Genomic DNA, 17271 nt, shown 5'->3' on the forward strand with positions numbered 1-17271 from the left:
CATCTTTGCTATTTGAAGATTTTTTTTTTTGATAAGTGTTTTTTGGTTTGGTGCTTTAATTATTTATGTATGTATTTATTTATTTTTATTTTTACACAGAATGAAGTGAGATGCTTTCCTCTTCCTGCAGCGAGGGCGTCTTCCCTCCGTTTGGGGTGTCTGTCTCCTCACATCTGGTTAAGGCTGGCGGCTTTGCCCTCAGTTTAGAAAGGAATGGGTGGCACTCGCACGGAAATTTTTCAGAAATCTCTGGAAAATAGCGCTTGTCAGAAAATGCTGTTTAATACGATGCCTCCTCTCATAAGCCAGTGTGCAGTTCTGGGGTGGTTTTGGTGGAGTACCTGCTTGCGAAGCACAAAGCCGGCGCTGAGCGCTGGTTTGAGCATCCGAGCCGCCTGGAGGGCGCGGTTATTTTGGAAGTCGCCCGTGTTATGTCCAAAGCGTTCCTGAAGAGGACAGGTTTCTCCTGCCGGGCTGGGAACGGCCGGGTGAGCCGCACCTCCGCCCCCGTCCCGGCCGGCTCCTTCCCCGCCGCCCGCCCGAGGCCGGGGCGGCCCCGCCCGCGCTGACGGGATCGCGGCGCGACGGCGGCGCCACTTCCTGCCGGCGGGGCAGGGCGGGGGCCATGGCCGCGCAGGACGTGCTCAGCCAGACCACCCGGCTGGCCTCCTCCAGCGCCTTGCTGCAGGTGCGGCGGAGCCCCGGGCCGCCTCCTTCCTCCTCCTCCTCCTCGGCGGTGCCTGGCGGGAGCCGCCTCAGCCCCGCTCGGCCCGCAGGTGTTTCCCGTTCGGCTTCCTTCACAGGTGCTGTTCCGGCTGGTCACCTTCGGGCTGAACGCCTTCACTCTGCGCTACCTCTCCAGAGAGCTCCTCGGCGTGGTCAACGTGAGGTGAGGGAGCCCCTGTCCCGCGGCCCCACGCGCTCTCGGACCTCCCGGAGGCTGCCCCGGGAACGGGGGTCCCGCAGGGACGGGGCTTTTCGGAAGTGTGTGTGTGTGTGTGTTTGCTGCAGGATCCCGGGGTCTGTGGTCTGCAGGGTCTGTCACTAATGACGCTTTGCACAACGCTCTTTAATTTACTGTTACGTGTTTGATCGTTGAATGTCTTCAACTTCTATTTTTTGGCCTGAAGTGGAGGTACTGTATCAGCTTGCTGAGGAAAAGCTAGATACAATCGTGTATTGCATGCTGTTACTATGCAATAAATTTTGTGACTGCTTTTTTGGTTTATTGCATGCTTTAAAGTGATTTTGCCATTTGAGTAATCACACGTAACTACTTTCCCTCCTTCTTTACAAGATGGTGATGATTTGCTTCATATCACCATGTTTTGTTTGCGTGCCTGTTAGATTTGTCTGTCAGGGAGTCCTGTATAAAACTATCAGTGATGCTAATGCATGAAGGATTTCAGAAATAGTATGTAAAGAAATAATTTTATCTCCTTTTTTTTTTTTTCCCCTCACCTCCTTTAGGTTAACTCTACTGTATTCAACAGTTGTCTTCCTAGCCAGGGAGGCATTTCGCAGAGCTTGTTTGAGTGGAAGTACAAAGAGAAACTGGACCAAAACAATTAATCTACTGTGGCTGACGTAAGATACCCTTAAATTTACTTCTTTAGAACTTACAAGAGCTCGCAAAATTAAAGCAAGTATTTATTTACTGAGGTAATTATTTCAGCATTGAGCATTTAGTAGCCTCAGTCATGTTTCTGGTCTGATGTAGGAAGCTGGTCAAGTCTGTTTTAGTGTTTGTGAAACTGATCTCTCTCTGGAGCATGTGGGAAAGTGCATCACCAAATATGTTATTGGCAGCCATTTGTTCTGTCGCTTACCCTGAAGCTTCATTTATGTTGTAGATGTTAAAGAAAGACCCTGTTGCTCTTGAGCACTGGTGCAATTCAATGGCCTGGCAACATAAATGTTTGTGTTGGGCAGGAGAGATGTGAAAGGGTTAAAGAAAGGGTTGGAATTAAGCAACAGGGGGTAGTAAGTAGGACAACTACTTTCAACTGCAATGCTATTTATAGCAGAAAGTGGATAGCTTAAAGTCTCTGTGAAGCGGTACCCAGAGAGTGCAATCACACATTGCAGCTAAGTGGACATTATGACTTGTTTCTCTCCCTTCTGGTTCCTGGACACACCTCTCTGCTGTTTCCCCTCTGTCACATCAAGCAGCTGTGCAGCCACAGTTAGGTGGGTTGGGAAGTAAGTTTACCTGTCTGATATGGTGTAAAACTACCCCTGCATGGTGATCTTCTATTGGGTCACCCTGCTGACTTTCCCTGGAACTGCACAGCTATTAATTACATCTGGCCCAGGAATGGGAGGTTGCGTGTAGTCATCTGCATCCAGGTATAAAGAAGAGGAATTGTCTCTTTCAGGGATGAGTTTAATGCTTGTCTTTTACATGTATTAGATCTGTTCTCTTCACTGTATTATAATCAGTTTTCTGCTATTTGACAGCATTTCAAGTGGACGTTAAATGATAGAGTTAACAATGACTGTGCACCTTTTTCTTTTTAAATTTTTCCTCATAGAGAAGCATAACTTAAAAAGAAGATTAACTTTCTTGAAGGATCTGAAATTCATCTTAGGAGCTTGATGTCAAATACCTTAGGGAGCTGATAATGGGAGGGTCAAATAGATCCTGCTGCAATGATATAAAACTTTCTGCACTCTGCCAGAAGCATCGTGTTCCTGAAGCAGTGTCAACAGAAGGTAATACACGTCTGCACTCCTGTGCCTAGTTTGGCTTTTTAGCTACAGTCACTAATCAAAGTGACTCTGAGCTACAGTAGAGCATTGTGAACTGGCATACCTGAGGTGCAGGCATGCATTTTCTTCTGCTCACTCTGCTGTTGCTCTCTGGAGAACCAGTCATTTTTGGAAGAGTGAGACTAGCAGTTGGAGTGGTGGCATCTTTGTCTGTTACAGCAAGATCCAACCAAGCTTGTCTGCCAAACCCCTGGTAATCACAGACTATAAAAATTGTAGCAGTCAGGGGTTTGCAGTATTCCGCAGGCTGATGAGTTCAGAATTGTTCAGTCCTAGGGAACAAGAAATGCAGATAGTTGACCTTATATTAGGTTCTTGAGTAGAAAATAGACAAGTCAGAAAAATGTTTTCTGTGTTTTGCAAAACGCCTTAAAGATGTTCATGACAAGAAAAGTATGATTGGTATTGTAACAACAGAAATTAATTCCTCAGGACTTTTTATTTATTTATTTTTAATTATTATGGCAATATGCAAAATTTTAATCTAATTTTTGGGGATATTTTTTCTGCTTACGTAACATTTCTATTGATTGTTTTCTATGTTAACTTTTTAGAGTCCCTCTTGGTGTGTTTTGGTCTATTTTCTTGGGCTTAGTCTGGCTACACTTGCTTGAAGTACCTGATCCTTCTGTGGTTCCTCATTATCAGGCTGGTGTAGTGGCATTTGGTCTTTCTGCAATTATCGAGCTTCTGGGAGAACCATTCTGGGTTTTAGCACAAGCTCATTTGTTTGTGAGACTTAAGGTTAGTAAAGTACACAGAGTGTATGTGTGTGTGGGGAATTGTCTCTCTCTATTGAAAAGAACAGATTTGCGAACTAGGTCTTTGTATATTCAAGCATATAAAAAACCCCCACAAATCTGTGCGTACTGTTTAGTACTGTATGACGGAGTTGTAACATGGATATGAATTTGTACCTGTTAAAGCAAGAAAGCTGGTTTATTTAGTGATCATTAAATACTTAATCGTGAATTTTAATTGGAGGGAGAGACACATAGCTTCCACAATTTTGCATTTCAATTGATTGTATGAAATTGTGAAATGCAACAATTGAGAATCTGATTGTCTCAAGCAAAATTTTCTCCCTTATGTCTCATACAAAGGACTGGGATAGTGCAATGGAAAAATTGTGAAATGCAAGAATAGAAAATTTACGGAGAAATTACAGTCTAATGTGGCTAGCTTGGCAAAAAGAAATTCTGTGATAAAACCACACTGGCTATGAAAGTCTTATATTCCCACATAAATTCTGTGTGTGAAACTGATGTATTTTAAGTTTGTGTATGTGGTTAAGTTGGCAGAAAATAAACCTCTCTCTTCCCTTTCTTAAAGGTAATTGCTGAAAGCCTTTCAGTAGTGTCAAAATGCATTTTGACGGTTATTTTAGTAGTTCTTTATCCTCAATGGGGCCTCTACATTTTTTCCTTGTCTCAGGTAAGTTTCCTGTGTTCTCTTCCTCTAGAAATTGATTTGTATGAATTTTTATTTGCTGCTGCCTTTGACACTTAGGCTGCTAAATAACTTTGAGGAGGTAGAGAAAATACTCCTGGGAGGTTTAAGATTTAGCACTTGTATTTAGTATTTTCCTGATACTCATTATTGACTTGGCACTTTGACCTTGAGCAGTTTAATGGAGGTACAAGAAAGCACCTTGTTCTGTGCTTAGGTTATGTTAGGTAATAAGGTTATGTTATTCTGTATAAGTTTTATGTCAACTCTTCTTAATCAGTTACACATTCTAATGCTTGAAGACTCTGTTCACCACTTGGCCTCAGTATTAATGTTAGACTTTGGAGTCTACTGTGTAGAAGATTATAATCACATGTAATTTTATCATCCTGTACCACCAACCTGTATCAGCTTATCAGGAAGTGGTAATCATGTGTAACACATACTCGGATTAAAACTTTTTCTTAAGTGAAGAATGGGTATATTGGCACCTGAAAAATAGTATTATGACCTGCACAATATCAGTTTACCTAGAAATGAAAATGTGATCCACCTCAGATGTGGACATTTAGTTATTTTTTTTGTTGCCTTTGCAGTGGCTATAGTAGATAGTTTATAACGGATCAAAGGCAGAAGTGTAGATGTTGCTCTGTCGACTTGTTTTTTGACTAAGTGAATAATTGCTTTAGAATTGGACTTTAAATAAAAAATGCTGAATAGAACATAAGAGTTGGCAAAGGGCTATGATAACTTACATATTAAAAAAAATCAACAGCATTCTTGGGGAGTTAAAGTCTTTACCTAGTTGAAAATTTGACAAGGATAAGGGCTACTTACTACATTTGGTTCTCACTGAATTTGGAATTCTAGCATGACATTCTACTTTTGTAAGTTAATTTTGTATCACTGGTTGTTTTTCTTCTCTCCTTCCCTAACTTTGCAGCTTTTATACGTCAGTGTTCTGGTGATGAGCTATGTAATTTATTTTGTGATGTTTTTGGGGTCTCCTGAAGCAACAAAGAAGTCATTTCCAGTTGCAAGAATGAAAGCTCTCTTACCTAACTTGGTGGAAGATGAGGTACGTTGCACAGTTTATTTCTTGATTTTTAAGTTCTTCTTGAGAGAGCTTTGGCTCGTATCAATAAAATCCTTGCCAGAAGAATGTTATGAAATTTGACCTCTTTGTTATTGTGGGCTTGTTGCTGACTTATCTTTTAGTATGTTTGCACAAACTCTTAACTGGAGGTAGAAATCTCCAACGCACAGGGGAATGACCAGGTATCACTGGATCTAAGGCAGGAAAGAAACAAGAACCATTTTACCATGGATTTTGGTACCCGGACTTTTCCACAAATAAACCTGGTGGTACACAGCATCCTACAGGCGCTCAAATATCTCTGATGCCCTCTCAAAAAAAATGAGGCAAAGAAAGAAATGAAAAGACACAGTGAGAAAGAAGATAGTTTGAAAAATATTTGCAGATTGAAAAGATAAAGGTGGTTCTTGGTTGCAAGACTTGTGGGGACAGCTTGAAGAGCAGTAAACAATTTAGATCTACAGTGAAGGTGAAAGTTATATTGGTGTGCTAAACAGCACGAGGTATTTGTTCCTGTCTCTAAGTACTTTCTGTAGAAAGCTTGTTTGGGTACTTTATCTGCAACAATAGTAATTTTCAGCAAGGGAAAGACTCTGTCAGATCAGAGTGATATTAGGACTTGAATCTAGCATTATTTTAGATTAGTTGTTAGTAGCTATGATATTGTGGGGTTTTCTCATCAGTACATTTAGAGCTAGCCTAGAGTATTGTACTGGCTTTGTATTTTCTATTTCTACTCCGTAGTTTCAGTCATGTTTATTACATTTCAGTACTTCTTTTTTTGCAGACCTTTGTCAACTGGAAGGAAGCACGGTTGACTTGGAGTTTCTTCAAACAATCCTTCTTGAAACAGATTTTGACAGAGGGTGAGGCTTGGCGTATGGTTGTGATGGAGAAGGGCTAGTGAATACCATTTACAAAATTGACTTAAAGCTTGAGAAAGCTGGTAGGGGATGTGGGCATGTGACTTCTAGAGATTGTTGCTGGCAGATGTTACTAATGTGAATGAAGTTTTTGAGGGTATTCTGAACTAGATGCTGTCCCGCTTGACTGCGTCTCTTAAATACTTAATACTGGAAGTACCTGAACAACTATTGGGAAAAATTTAGGGACTTGTTCTTAAGTTCTTTATTTTGAACTTACAGGTGAACGATATGTGATGACTTTTTTGAACGTGTTAAATTTTGGAGATCAGGGTAAGTGCAATGGTGTTGTGGAATGGTGACACAGTTTTCTTAGTCACTGCTCTTCAGATGGTTCTGAAAATGACTTGAAGTATGTGAAGATAACGTGAAAATCTGAGAAGATTTCAACGCCTTTGTGACTTGGAGATACTTTTCAGTGAAAGATTGATATAGATATAGAAAATAATGTAAGCTCCTGGATTTTAATTTTTTCTTTGTTTGGATTAAACCTTTCCAATTGGATATGTGATACCATGTATCTTGTTTCTTCTTAAAAAAACCCACAACTGTATTAGTATTTGGTGTGTTATTGTTATAGTTTTCTGTCTTCAGTTTTTGTAATTCTGTTTTCCTGCTGTTTTCTGTCTTCCTTTTGAACCTGTGTTAGCTGTTATGGTGGCAAGAACATCATTGTTTACAGCATTTCATCTCAAAACTGATTTATGTTCTGTAAAAAGAATTCAGAGTGGTTACAGAGTAATGTGTGGCAGTAGCCATTCAGATGAGTGAGTTGGCAGCACCTTGGGTCTTTATAGCTTGGGGAAGGAAAATAGGCTGTAATTGTTGGCCTACTGTTCTAAGTCTCTTGGCTAGTTTGAATTACTTTTAATTGCTGGCAGTAGTATGTTCCTCCATAAATACTGAGTAGATGTGCTTGCCACAAGTAACTGGAGCCATTCTGGTCCTCCTCCCATGCAGAAGAATTGAGGGGTCTTCAGAAGAGCTATGAGTGCAAAAATGCCTGTACTCTCAAAATGTTGAGAAATGTTGGTTCCAGGTCCTATGAAATCAGCCAGAACCTTATTCTCTTATTTCACTGTGAATAAGTAAAGCATTTATCCATATACCTCTCAATGACTGTACTCTGTGTGTGTATGTATGTGTGTATATATATGTACACACACACATAGATAGATGTCATAGCAGGTTTGGAGCAGTATCTTGCTAATGGAAGCGCTGGTCAAATGTCCTGTGGGATTGCTCTTCCACTTCAGTGAAAGTAAAAAGAAATCCTCACACTAAAAATAGATACCTTTCTCTTCTCCTGTATCGGTAAATCCTTACACTTCTGTTCTCATTTAGTGCAATTCATCAGGATCTTTTAAATTCCTCTACAGTAAGAACTTTAAACGTGGTTTGGTGCTGTTACTAGATTCACATCTCTCTAGTTGATGCTTTTTGTCCTAACTTTGCTCTCTGTGAGCAAACCTTGTAATTTTGAGCTGTGGTTGCTGACTGTCAGAATTTTTAGGGAACACTGCTTTAACGTTGCACTAAGTTCCATTTGTTTTCTCTGTGTTCAGTGGAAATGCTAAATTAGAATTCATGTCATTGTTAGAGACTTAGAATTAAAATGTGTCTAAAAAAATTACAGGTTGCTGCTGTGTTTTTTTTTTTAGGTGTATATGATATCGTGAATAATCTTGGTTCACTGGTGGCCAGGTTTATCTTTTTGCCTATTGAGGAGAGTTTTTATGTCTTTTTTGCTAAAGTGTTGGAAAGAGGGAAGAATGTAAAGGATCAGAAGCAGGTATGTTTATTTTGGATTCATTACATGTCAAATGCTTGATTTATGTTACAGATAAGTTGCATCACAGCAGTGTGACTGACAGAAGTGTGTGTTCAAATTTGACTATAAATGCTGTTAAAATTGAAAAGTTGAAGTGGAGGACAAAAATACCAAGTGAGGCTGAACCAAAGAAATTAAGATAAACAGTGGCATAGTACTGTCTTGTATTATAAAGGAAGTTTATAATCATCTGCTCCAAACAGGGTGAGGTGATGTAAACCCTAGTGTAGCATGTATTTCCAGATCTGCCTAGGCAATTACTTAAATCCTGAAAACATATTATTTCTATAAAGTAAATGCTGTCTGAAAATATTTTACTTGAAAATATAAGTAGTTGTTAAGTATTAAACAGTAATGTTTAACTACTGTTTTGGGAAGAAGAGAGTTGTATTTTTCTTGAGCTTTTGAATTGTATGTGGCATATCGATGGTTAAACAAACAAGAGCTTTGTTCCAAACAGTAATATTCACACGTGCTCTACGTAAGAAACTCTTCATCAGTCTGAAGGTCGGTCTGGGCTTTTGTCTGATACTATGACAACTTTTTGCAGTTAAACAAATCCCATGCTTCAGCTCATTGGTGGGCTAAGAAAGATGTACGTATATGTATATTTCATATATAGTGTACCTGATATATATAACTGGCAAAATGGTTATGAGTTTTCACTGTATGTACTGAAATTACAGTACAGGAATTACAAGAATGCCTCTTGTAATGAGGTAGTAGAACTGACAAGTTGCTTGTTGCTGTGGCAAATTCGGTAGTCCCGGGCAGCAATAAAAATCTGACCCTCCTGCTGACTCAAACTGTGGCTTTGGGCAGATGCCATGCTCTTCTTTGCCGTTTACTAACTGTTAAACAGGTGCAAATGATGTTTGCACATTTCTTTGAACAGACACATTCATGGCTAATAGTTGTGTAGAATTTGTGATGTGTAAAACACAGCATGGAATAATAAATATATAAAAATTGTTGGAAGTTAAGACCACGTGTATGGATAATTCAATAACAAAGGATAAGTTTCACACCTTTTCACACTGTGCAAACTGATTTTTTTCTTTACATGAAATAGCTTTTCTCTGTGAAAATAACTATTATATTGATTCTGATTCATGTAATTGACTACATTTTTTTCAGGATGATGTTGCTATGGCTGCAAATGTATTAGAATTGCTGTTGAAACTTGTGCTTCTGATTGGCCTTACCATCACGGTTTTTGGCTATGCCTATTCTCAGCTGGCTCTGGATATTTATGGAGGCTCAATGCTCAGTTCTGGAACAGGTAAAGATTTTTATAGAGCTGGCAAAAAAGCCATTCTTTGAAAAGAGAAACTGCAGCTATTATGAATTCTTGGGCAAATCAGCAGATTTTTTTTTTGTTTGTTTCAGTAAAACTCCTATTTTAAATCAGTGACTTGTCTTGCCTGGATCCAGAACTCATGCCTTTGTTAATAGCATCTTTAATATGTAGTCACCTTAAACTAAAATATACTGAGGAGCTCTAAATATGCATGATCAAGTTTGGGGCTCTGCCTTTTTGCAATCTGACATAGTTGGAAAAGGACATTTTAAAAGATTGTGCGATGACTCCATGATGTGAAATTGCTAACTCCAGCTTTTGTAAAACAACAACAAACCCCCAAAGAACCCATACAACAAACCGGAAACAAAGAATCCATAGTTTTAGCATAGAAACAATAATACTTTTTTTTTTTTAATAGTGCTAAATCACATAATGGTAACAATTTTGCTATAGTTGTACATATTAAGGGGTAAGTTTTACAAATCGCTCCACACAAGCAGTCAAGGAATTTGTAGGTCAGCTTGGATTTTCAGGAGAGAAAGTAGAGGTTCGTTTAAGTCCTCCTTCTTGAACTGGTAACACACAAATTGTAGCCTGGAGTTTTCTTGGGTCCTTTTGGTGATTTGTCAGTTGACTTTACAGTAGCTCCTGCTAGAAAAAACAGTCTGCCTTCTGTGTGTAATGTTTCATTTCCTACCTGATCTATCTTGGGCGAAGATCGAGCAGCTCCTCAGAGGAGCTTTTTTGTTGCATTTCTGTCTGGAAATTTTTGCCTGTGCGCCATCGTGGGAGAGTTCTAGCTCGAATTTTCTGTTTCACATCTATTACAATTAAGAGAAAGTTACAGGGAAGAGGAAAGCATGTGACAGTATATTTTATTGAAGACAGTTGCACCTGTCAGAGTTCTGCACCTTCAAACCATAACCTTGGAATATTGCTCATTGGGTATTAAAATTAATTGCAATTACCTTATTCGGTGTTAAGATAATTTGATATATTCTAACCCCATTGACACTTTTCTGTTATTAAGTGTTAACCATTTAGGTATTTCTGCTTTAGACCCTTGCATGTTGTTTGGAAGCTGGTGCTAGATTTGTATAGTGATTTTGAGGAAAACCCTGTGTCTGCATAACCAAGAAAAAATGTTAATAACTTTTGCATGCTGTTTTGAGTTGTCTTGCTGCTGGTCCTATCAGATTGGTTTCTAATTTTGAAAGCAAATATTGTGAAAGGCAGTCATTCTGGACTTCAGCAGCCAACTCTTTTTATGAAGAAAATGTTTTCTGTCCCTCTTCAAGAATGAATGTCTGGGCCTCATCTGTTAGACATGCTTACTTGACTGAAAAGGACTATGTTTAGGAATGTGGATGCAAGTCAAATGACTCAGAAGTATATATATTTTTTTTTTTTATCTGATGATAATGTGTGAAAATGAAATGTTGAGCGTGCGTACTGGCTTTATTTGACCAGATATTCATGTATATATTCATTTGGATATTTTTTTTTCTGACTGCTCTCTAGTCTAATGTTCTTATGCATACTTGTAAAGAAAGTCTTCAGCTCTGCCCCACATCTGCAGTGTATTTACTGCTCACTTGGCAGTTGTTCTTTACAACTGAAACACGAGGAGGCTCGGTGATAGGAACTACATTACAGCCATCAAGAAGGAATATTGAGGGATGCTCACTGACCTGTTAAAAAGCATGGGATTATTTTCCCAGTGTTACAATTTTTAAAGGACAAGAAAAAGATTAAGGTCTGAATGGAGAATTTCGAAGTCGCGTATAAATTCTCTGACCCATAAAAATCTGAGTATAATTTTTATCTGGCACTGTTTTGAAAGTGTTGAACAGCCTTTTCGTTTTTCTTATTCAAAATATACATTTTATTGCATTTAGTACCTCATAATGACTATTGGATTAACTTCCAAAAATTTCTGTACAATAGCAGATTTGGGTTATGATAAATATTAATTTTGAGTTAGGAAATCCCTTTTAATAAAATATTTTTTTTTGATGGATGTCTTTTCTGTTACTATAGTAACTACTGTGCTTGTGTATTTCGGGTTTTATTTTTGTTTTTATTTTGCCTTGCTTATTTGTGTTCTTCTCAAGATATCCAGACAGGAAACCTACTCAAATGAACTTAAGTTTAGTATTAGTGATAATGTTACAACTTTTATTTCTTAGTGTATAAACAATGCGGTTTTATAAAAGAAATAATAATCTACTTATCATTCTAATGTGTTTTTTAGGTCCAGATCTCCTCCGATGTTACTCTCTATATGTGCTATTTCTTGCTATTAATGGAGTAACAGAATGTTTTACGTTTGCCTTGATGTGCAAAGAAGAGGTAGACAGGTAGGAAATCGTGTCCCCAGAATATTCCTGTAATTAATCTGCGTATGGTTTGCCTGGAGTTCAGTATGTAAAAAGAACAATTGTTCTGCCTGGATATGTGCCTGGAAATGTATTTTTCCGAAGAGCAAATTTCATTCTGCAGTCACTTTAAGAACTGTGTTCCTAGTCTCCAGAGCCAGGTGCAACAGATGGGCAAGGAAACATGCACTATTTTTGTTTTTTACATGCTTGTATTTGTTGATAAACACCGATCTTCTTAAAAATTTATATGTAATGACCTTTCATAAAGAGATTGGTGCATTTGAAATCAGCATAAAAATATCCTGCCCCACTGAAAACCAACTCCTTATTTAGCTGTCTGCTTGTAGATTTAGAGGTAGAAGCTTTAGCAAGTATTTAAATGCTTGGGTAAAAAGGTCAGAAATTAAGAAATAAAAAGATTGTTAAGTTAGCTTTTGGCAATTCACTAACTGGAAAAGTAATTTAAATGTGAAGTCTTGTTTTCTGTACGTATGCACTTGAAATTACAGTTTTTAAGACAGTCTATCACTTAAAACTCATTAAAATTTTGCAACTGTATATCAGGTACACTTCTGAATGATTTAAATTGTGGGTCTGAATTCAGTAGTTTATCTACTTTAAGTAGGAGGCTAGACTAGATGACTTCCTGAGATCCCTTCCAGCCTGGATCATTTCTTGATTCTGTGTTCATCCTGCGTTATTGACTTAGAAGCCTGGTTGCCTTCCCAGTGCTACCATTAAGCTTTTTTTGCTTATGCAGCAGTTGTCCCGTACAAGACCTTTTCAAATCAATGTCAATAAGGTCTGCTTTCCACAGTCAAAGGAGTATATTTTAGACTTAGCAAGGGCTGTTTTCATCACCCCTTTGAAGCGTCAGTTTGTTTTCAAAGCCACTGTTTGGAGCAGAAACTAAATAAAGCATCATCTTGTTGCTGAGCATTTAATACATACCTAAAATAAAATAGCAAAAAATCCCCTAGCTTTTACATTACTAATCATTGTTACTAAATTTGACTTTCTGAAATGAGTATACAGCTGATTAGTGAAACAGAATTTCCTTCACGTAATGTAGTTCTTGGATTAATTTGATGTATTTTCCATCCTTTCAATGACTTCTTTTTTTATTAACCTCAGTTCTCAAATTTATCTTCTACCACTAGAAGATAAATTTTTTTGTTCCTTATTTTAGAAAATAAATTGTGGTATTTCTTTAAAGATAAAGTTAGTAAATAAATGCTGTAACTGTATACGTTGTTAAATTGTTTCTTTTTTTTTTTTTTCCTCCCTAGGTACAATTTTGTTATGCTGGCCTTGTCCTTCACGTTTCTGTGCATCTCTTATTTCTTGACCCACTGGTATGGCAGTGTAGGCTTTATCCTTGCCAACTGCTTTAACATGGGCATTCGAATAGCTCACAGCATCCACTATATCTATGATTACTTCAAAGACAGCACTTACAGACCTTTGACAGGCTTGCTTCCCTCACCATTTTTGGTACTGGTTTATGTCATAAGTGGAGTAATCACTGGTTTCTCAGAGGTGAGCATCTTTCTCCCATGTTGCTTTCACTGTGAAAGTCGGTGTCAAATGGCTTGTGTGTCCACAAGCAGAGAAATGCCATTAACAAAAAAGGCTGGAAGACTTCCATTACAGGCAAGGCAAGATGCAATGTTAAGAGATTTTCTTTGATACAAAGGTATCGCTGCCACCTCTAGAAGGTGTATCTCACAAGTGATAGAAAATTTAACACATTTCTGCTGTCTGTAGATAAATCCATGTCTTTACTTCTTAATAATAATGGAAATTTTGCAGTAGCACAAGGAAACTGTTGCTAAACATTTGGTAATAAAAAAGTGATAGAGGAAAAACAACCAATACAAAAACAGAAAGAAAAATTGCCAAGAGCACATTTATCACTTTATTCAGACTATGAGATTGTAATTGTGCAGACTAATTGTTACAGAGATGATAGCATTTCAATGTACAAAAATTTGACAGATTGAAAAATCTATTAGGTCTTAGAAAGCAGAGCTTGATATTTTGGAATGGGAGATTTTCAGTGAGGTTTTGTTAGAAAATAGCCTAATACGTTGCTGCAAAATAGCGGACTTGTGTGATAGCACCATCAGAGTTTTCCTAATATCTCAATTAACGTATTTCCGCGTTCCAAATAATAGTAACTTCCACGTTTACCAGGTGTCTACCGAATGCTCAGTTTTGCTGACAGAATTTTAAGAAAGCAAGTGTTATGACTACTGAAGCTGATTTATTGTAGGATCGGTGCATGTGGCAAAACTGCCATCATCTTGATGGTGATGTTAGCGTGGTCGGGAGAGGTGCTGGACCTTGTTTTTTATTGAGACAGTAAATTGACTTTGTGCTGACTATAGTTTTCCTGCAATTGCTTGTTTCCTTTGTTGTAGGTATTCTTCTGCTGCGATAAGGGCTGGATGGCAAGGCTGCTTCACATCAGTGTGGGGGCTCTATGCTTTGCAGCAACCATCGTTACTATGTTCTGCACAGAGACCAAGCTGATCCACTTTGTCAGAAGCCAGTTCCTCTCCCGTTATATGAAGAAAGGAACATGAAATGCTCATGTGCAGAACAGTTCTAGTACATGCTTGCAGTAAAGGGCTGTGTTTTTTGCATAAGATCCGTATGCAAAAAAGTTTCCACATGTGTTTATTGGAAGCATTGATATGGAGTGGCAATGTAAGATTGCCATCTGAGCGTTATTTTGTCTTCTCAGCTGGCCAGTACAGTGAAAGAGAGCCGAGTAATTTTGTTCTTATGCATCATTCTTTTCTAAGCTTTCCTTCAAGCAGCCTCTTTGGTAATGAATGAAGATCTAAGATACACCCTTCTTGACATAACCTGGTTGACAGACTTCATGGAGAGAGCTCCCACTCTTACCAATGGGGAGTACATGTATGAAGGCTGCACACAGCTTACATCTTGAGATGTAATTAAGGGTGCCCTTATTTGGCATGGTGGGCTGCTTAACTGGTTGGAAAATAAACGGTCTGACAAAAAAACCCAAAACCCATAAAAATAAAAGAAAAGCTGAAGACACTAGGACAAGGACCAATAGCAACGTTACTGTTGCTGAAGTAGAACATAATGTGGTGCAGAGAGATTGCGTTGTCAGTGTTTTGAAGTGTAGAACAGAAACTTCTGAAATTTACAAGCAAATTAATGGCACGCGCAGTGTGTGTCCATGCTAGCTATGTCAGATTATTTAATTCAGCGTACCATTCTTTGATGAGGGTATTGATTAACTTGTCAAAAATACTCTGAAGCCTTAGCTAAAGGAAAAAAAAAGGGGCTTGAGCAGTATTTACAGGTGTTAAGTACAATCTGAAAGCTGTAAGCTGAAGTTCCAAAGGTTAATCATAAAACTTCTTTCTTTCGCTCTGTTGGGTTTTTTTTGTCTGAGATTTTAAATGCCAAAATGAAAAATTTCTCTCAATAAACATTATTTTGTCATGTCTGTGAAATCAAATGTTAAATATATTTGATAATATTTCTCTCAAGGATTTATGCTTATTGAAACTTCCGTTACTGGATAGAAAAATGCTTCATTTTGTTACAACCATTTTTCTTCATGTCGTGTTTCTTTACTACTTCAGTCTTAATCTTTGTAATGACTTTTTTTTTAATTGTTGAAAATTTGGAAATTCAGAAGTTGTAAAATTAGATGTTAGGCTGCTGGTTTAGGTTCACTAATGGTGTGTTTATTGCAGGTCTGAGCTCTGAATTTGGCAGTTTCAGAACATACAAGTTGCAGGTTTATAATGATGAGTGTTGCCTTTGCAGTCTTTGGATGGACCAAAAAATGTCAAGTGATGAAAAACATGTGCTCAGACATGTACAATTGAAAGCTTTTAGCTTAATTATGTAGCAACACTGCTGATCCTTATGCAATGGTGTGCAGCTTGAGCCCTTTTTTCTTTTTGTGGGCTTGTCCCCGTGGGTCACGGTGACCCCACTGCTGGCTTTTGTGTGCCCCAAATACGGGCTGGTGGCTACCTGCTGTGGCCTGGGGACAAGCAAACCCGCGTGGGTAGGGGCCTGGGCAGCGTGCGCCAGGGGATGCTGCTTGAGCTGGTGCTTGGACTAAATGGTCTCAAGAGGTGCCCTCCTGCATGACGTTCCGTGTTTGCCTCTGCGTGTGTTTCCCACTTAGGGATGCGGACTATAGCAGTAGTAGGGTTGGTTTACAGACTTGAGGTTTGCTTCTTCCAAGGAATACTAGATGGTAAAAGCCCCAGCCCAGCTCCCGTTTGGACAGGAGACCAAAGAGAGTGAGACATCAGGCCAAGGAAGCACAGCAGCTGGCGAAGCAGAAATAACAGGCATTGAGGGAGGATGGAGAGGGAGATTGGGAGAGAGAGACTGGACAAAACTCACCTTCTGTGACAGACAGTGCTGGTGGGAGCTGCCCGGCTTGGGGTCCAGACCTTGGGGTGCGGCCAGCCTGGGGAGCAGTTCAGCCTTTGCCCTGGGGGAGCATCCGGGGGGGCTTGTGGCCTGTGACCAGTGGCCACCAGCCCTGGGCTCTGCCCAGAGGAGAGACCCAAGCCTTTCGGACCAGGCTTGCTGCTGGCACAAGACTGAGCCGAGGGGAGAGTTTTGTCAAGATATAGAGAGCTGAGTCACAAACTCTTCCCCGAAAGCTTTCCCTCCCCACTCCTCCAGCAGGGAAGTGCCCAAAATCCACCTGTAAAGGCGGGGGCCAGGGCGAGAGCTGCACAGGAGAGGGGGCTCCCATGCTCTCTGCTCGCATATGCCCCTTTCTGGCGCCTCTGAAGCTGCCCCACAGCCACTTGCAGTTTGCCACCCCACCAAGGAAAAGCTCACACTGGCTCTGAAAGACAGATACTGCCATGGAAGAAGGCCATTCCTGCCGCGACTTCCCAGCTTGTGGTCCCGCTGCTTTTTGTTGTGGAGGCAGCGTGTCACCAAAGCGCTAAGGAGTTCAGGAGAAAGATGTGGGGCCACCTGTGACACTGAGGTGCCGTCCCGAGGTCCTGTGCTGTGCCCCGGCCACCGTGCCTGAGCCGATGGGCTGTGTGAGCCCAGGCCAAGCTCAAAGATGGCTTCTGCCTCTGGGACCAGGGAGCCTAGAACCGCAGGCAGTGCTGCAGGCGCAGCCTTATCAGTGCGACGCAGAAGGAAGGATCACCTTCCCCGACCTGCTGGCAGCGCTGCCCGTGGCAGGAGCAGAGTCGACCCTTGGCCAGGGTGGGAGCCCTGCAGTTGCCCTGCCTGGCCAGCACCTTTCAGCCAACAGTGCCACCCTCGACGGCTGCCCCGGGGGACCTGGCGTGTGACTCTGCCCTGGCTGCAGGAGCAGCTGCCCCGGTTCTGTGAGTGCTGAGGGCTCGGGCCTAAGCCTCGGCACTGCACAGGCACCCTTGTGAGGTGGTGGCCGAGGGGGTCCCTGTCCGCGTTTGGGGCGCACACAGGCCCGCGTTGCCGATGTCAGAGTGGCCATGGTGACCCACGGTGCCAGG

At 40.3% G+C, this 17271-nt stretch overlaps 1 protein-coding gene across 1 annotated transcript; it reads left to right on the plus strand.

Moving 5' to 3' along the window:
- Positions 1-559: 559 nt before the first annotated feature.
- On the plus strand, positions 560-15234 carry RFT1 (RFT1 homolog). The gene is made up of 13 exons (XM_063348098.1): positions 560-688; positions 804-889; positions 1471-1587; positions 3327-3516; positions 4105-4206; positions 5165-5299; positions 6105-6183; positions 6463-6513; positions 7902-8032; positions 9209-9353; positions 11629-11734; positions 13045-13294; positions 14179-15234. The coding sequence occupies exons 1-13, from the start codon at positions 626-628 to the stop codon at positions 14341-14343; spliced, it is 1620 nt and encodes a 539-aa protein (XP_063204168.1). The 5' UTR covers positions 560-625; the 3' UTR covers positions 14344-15234.
- The last annotated feature ends 2037 nt before the right edge of the window (positions 15235-17271 follow it).

This window comes from Chroicocephalus ridibundus, chromosome 10, assembly GCF_963924245.1.
Source record: "Chroicocephalus ridibundus chromosome 10, bChrRid1.1, whole genome shotgun sequence".
In the NCBI taxonomy this organism is placed as follows: Eukaryota; Metazoa; Chordata; class Aves; order Charadriiformes; family Laridae; genus Chroicocephalus; species Chroicocephalus ridibundus.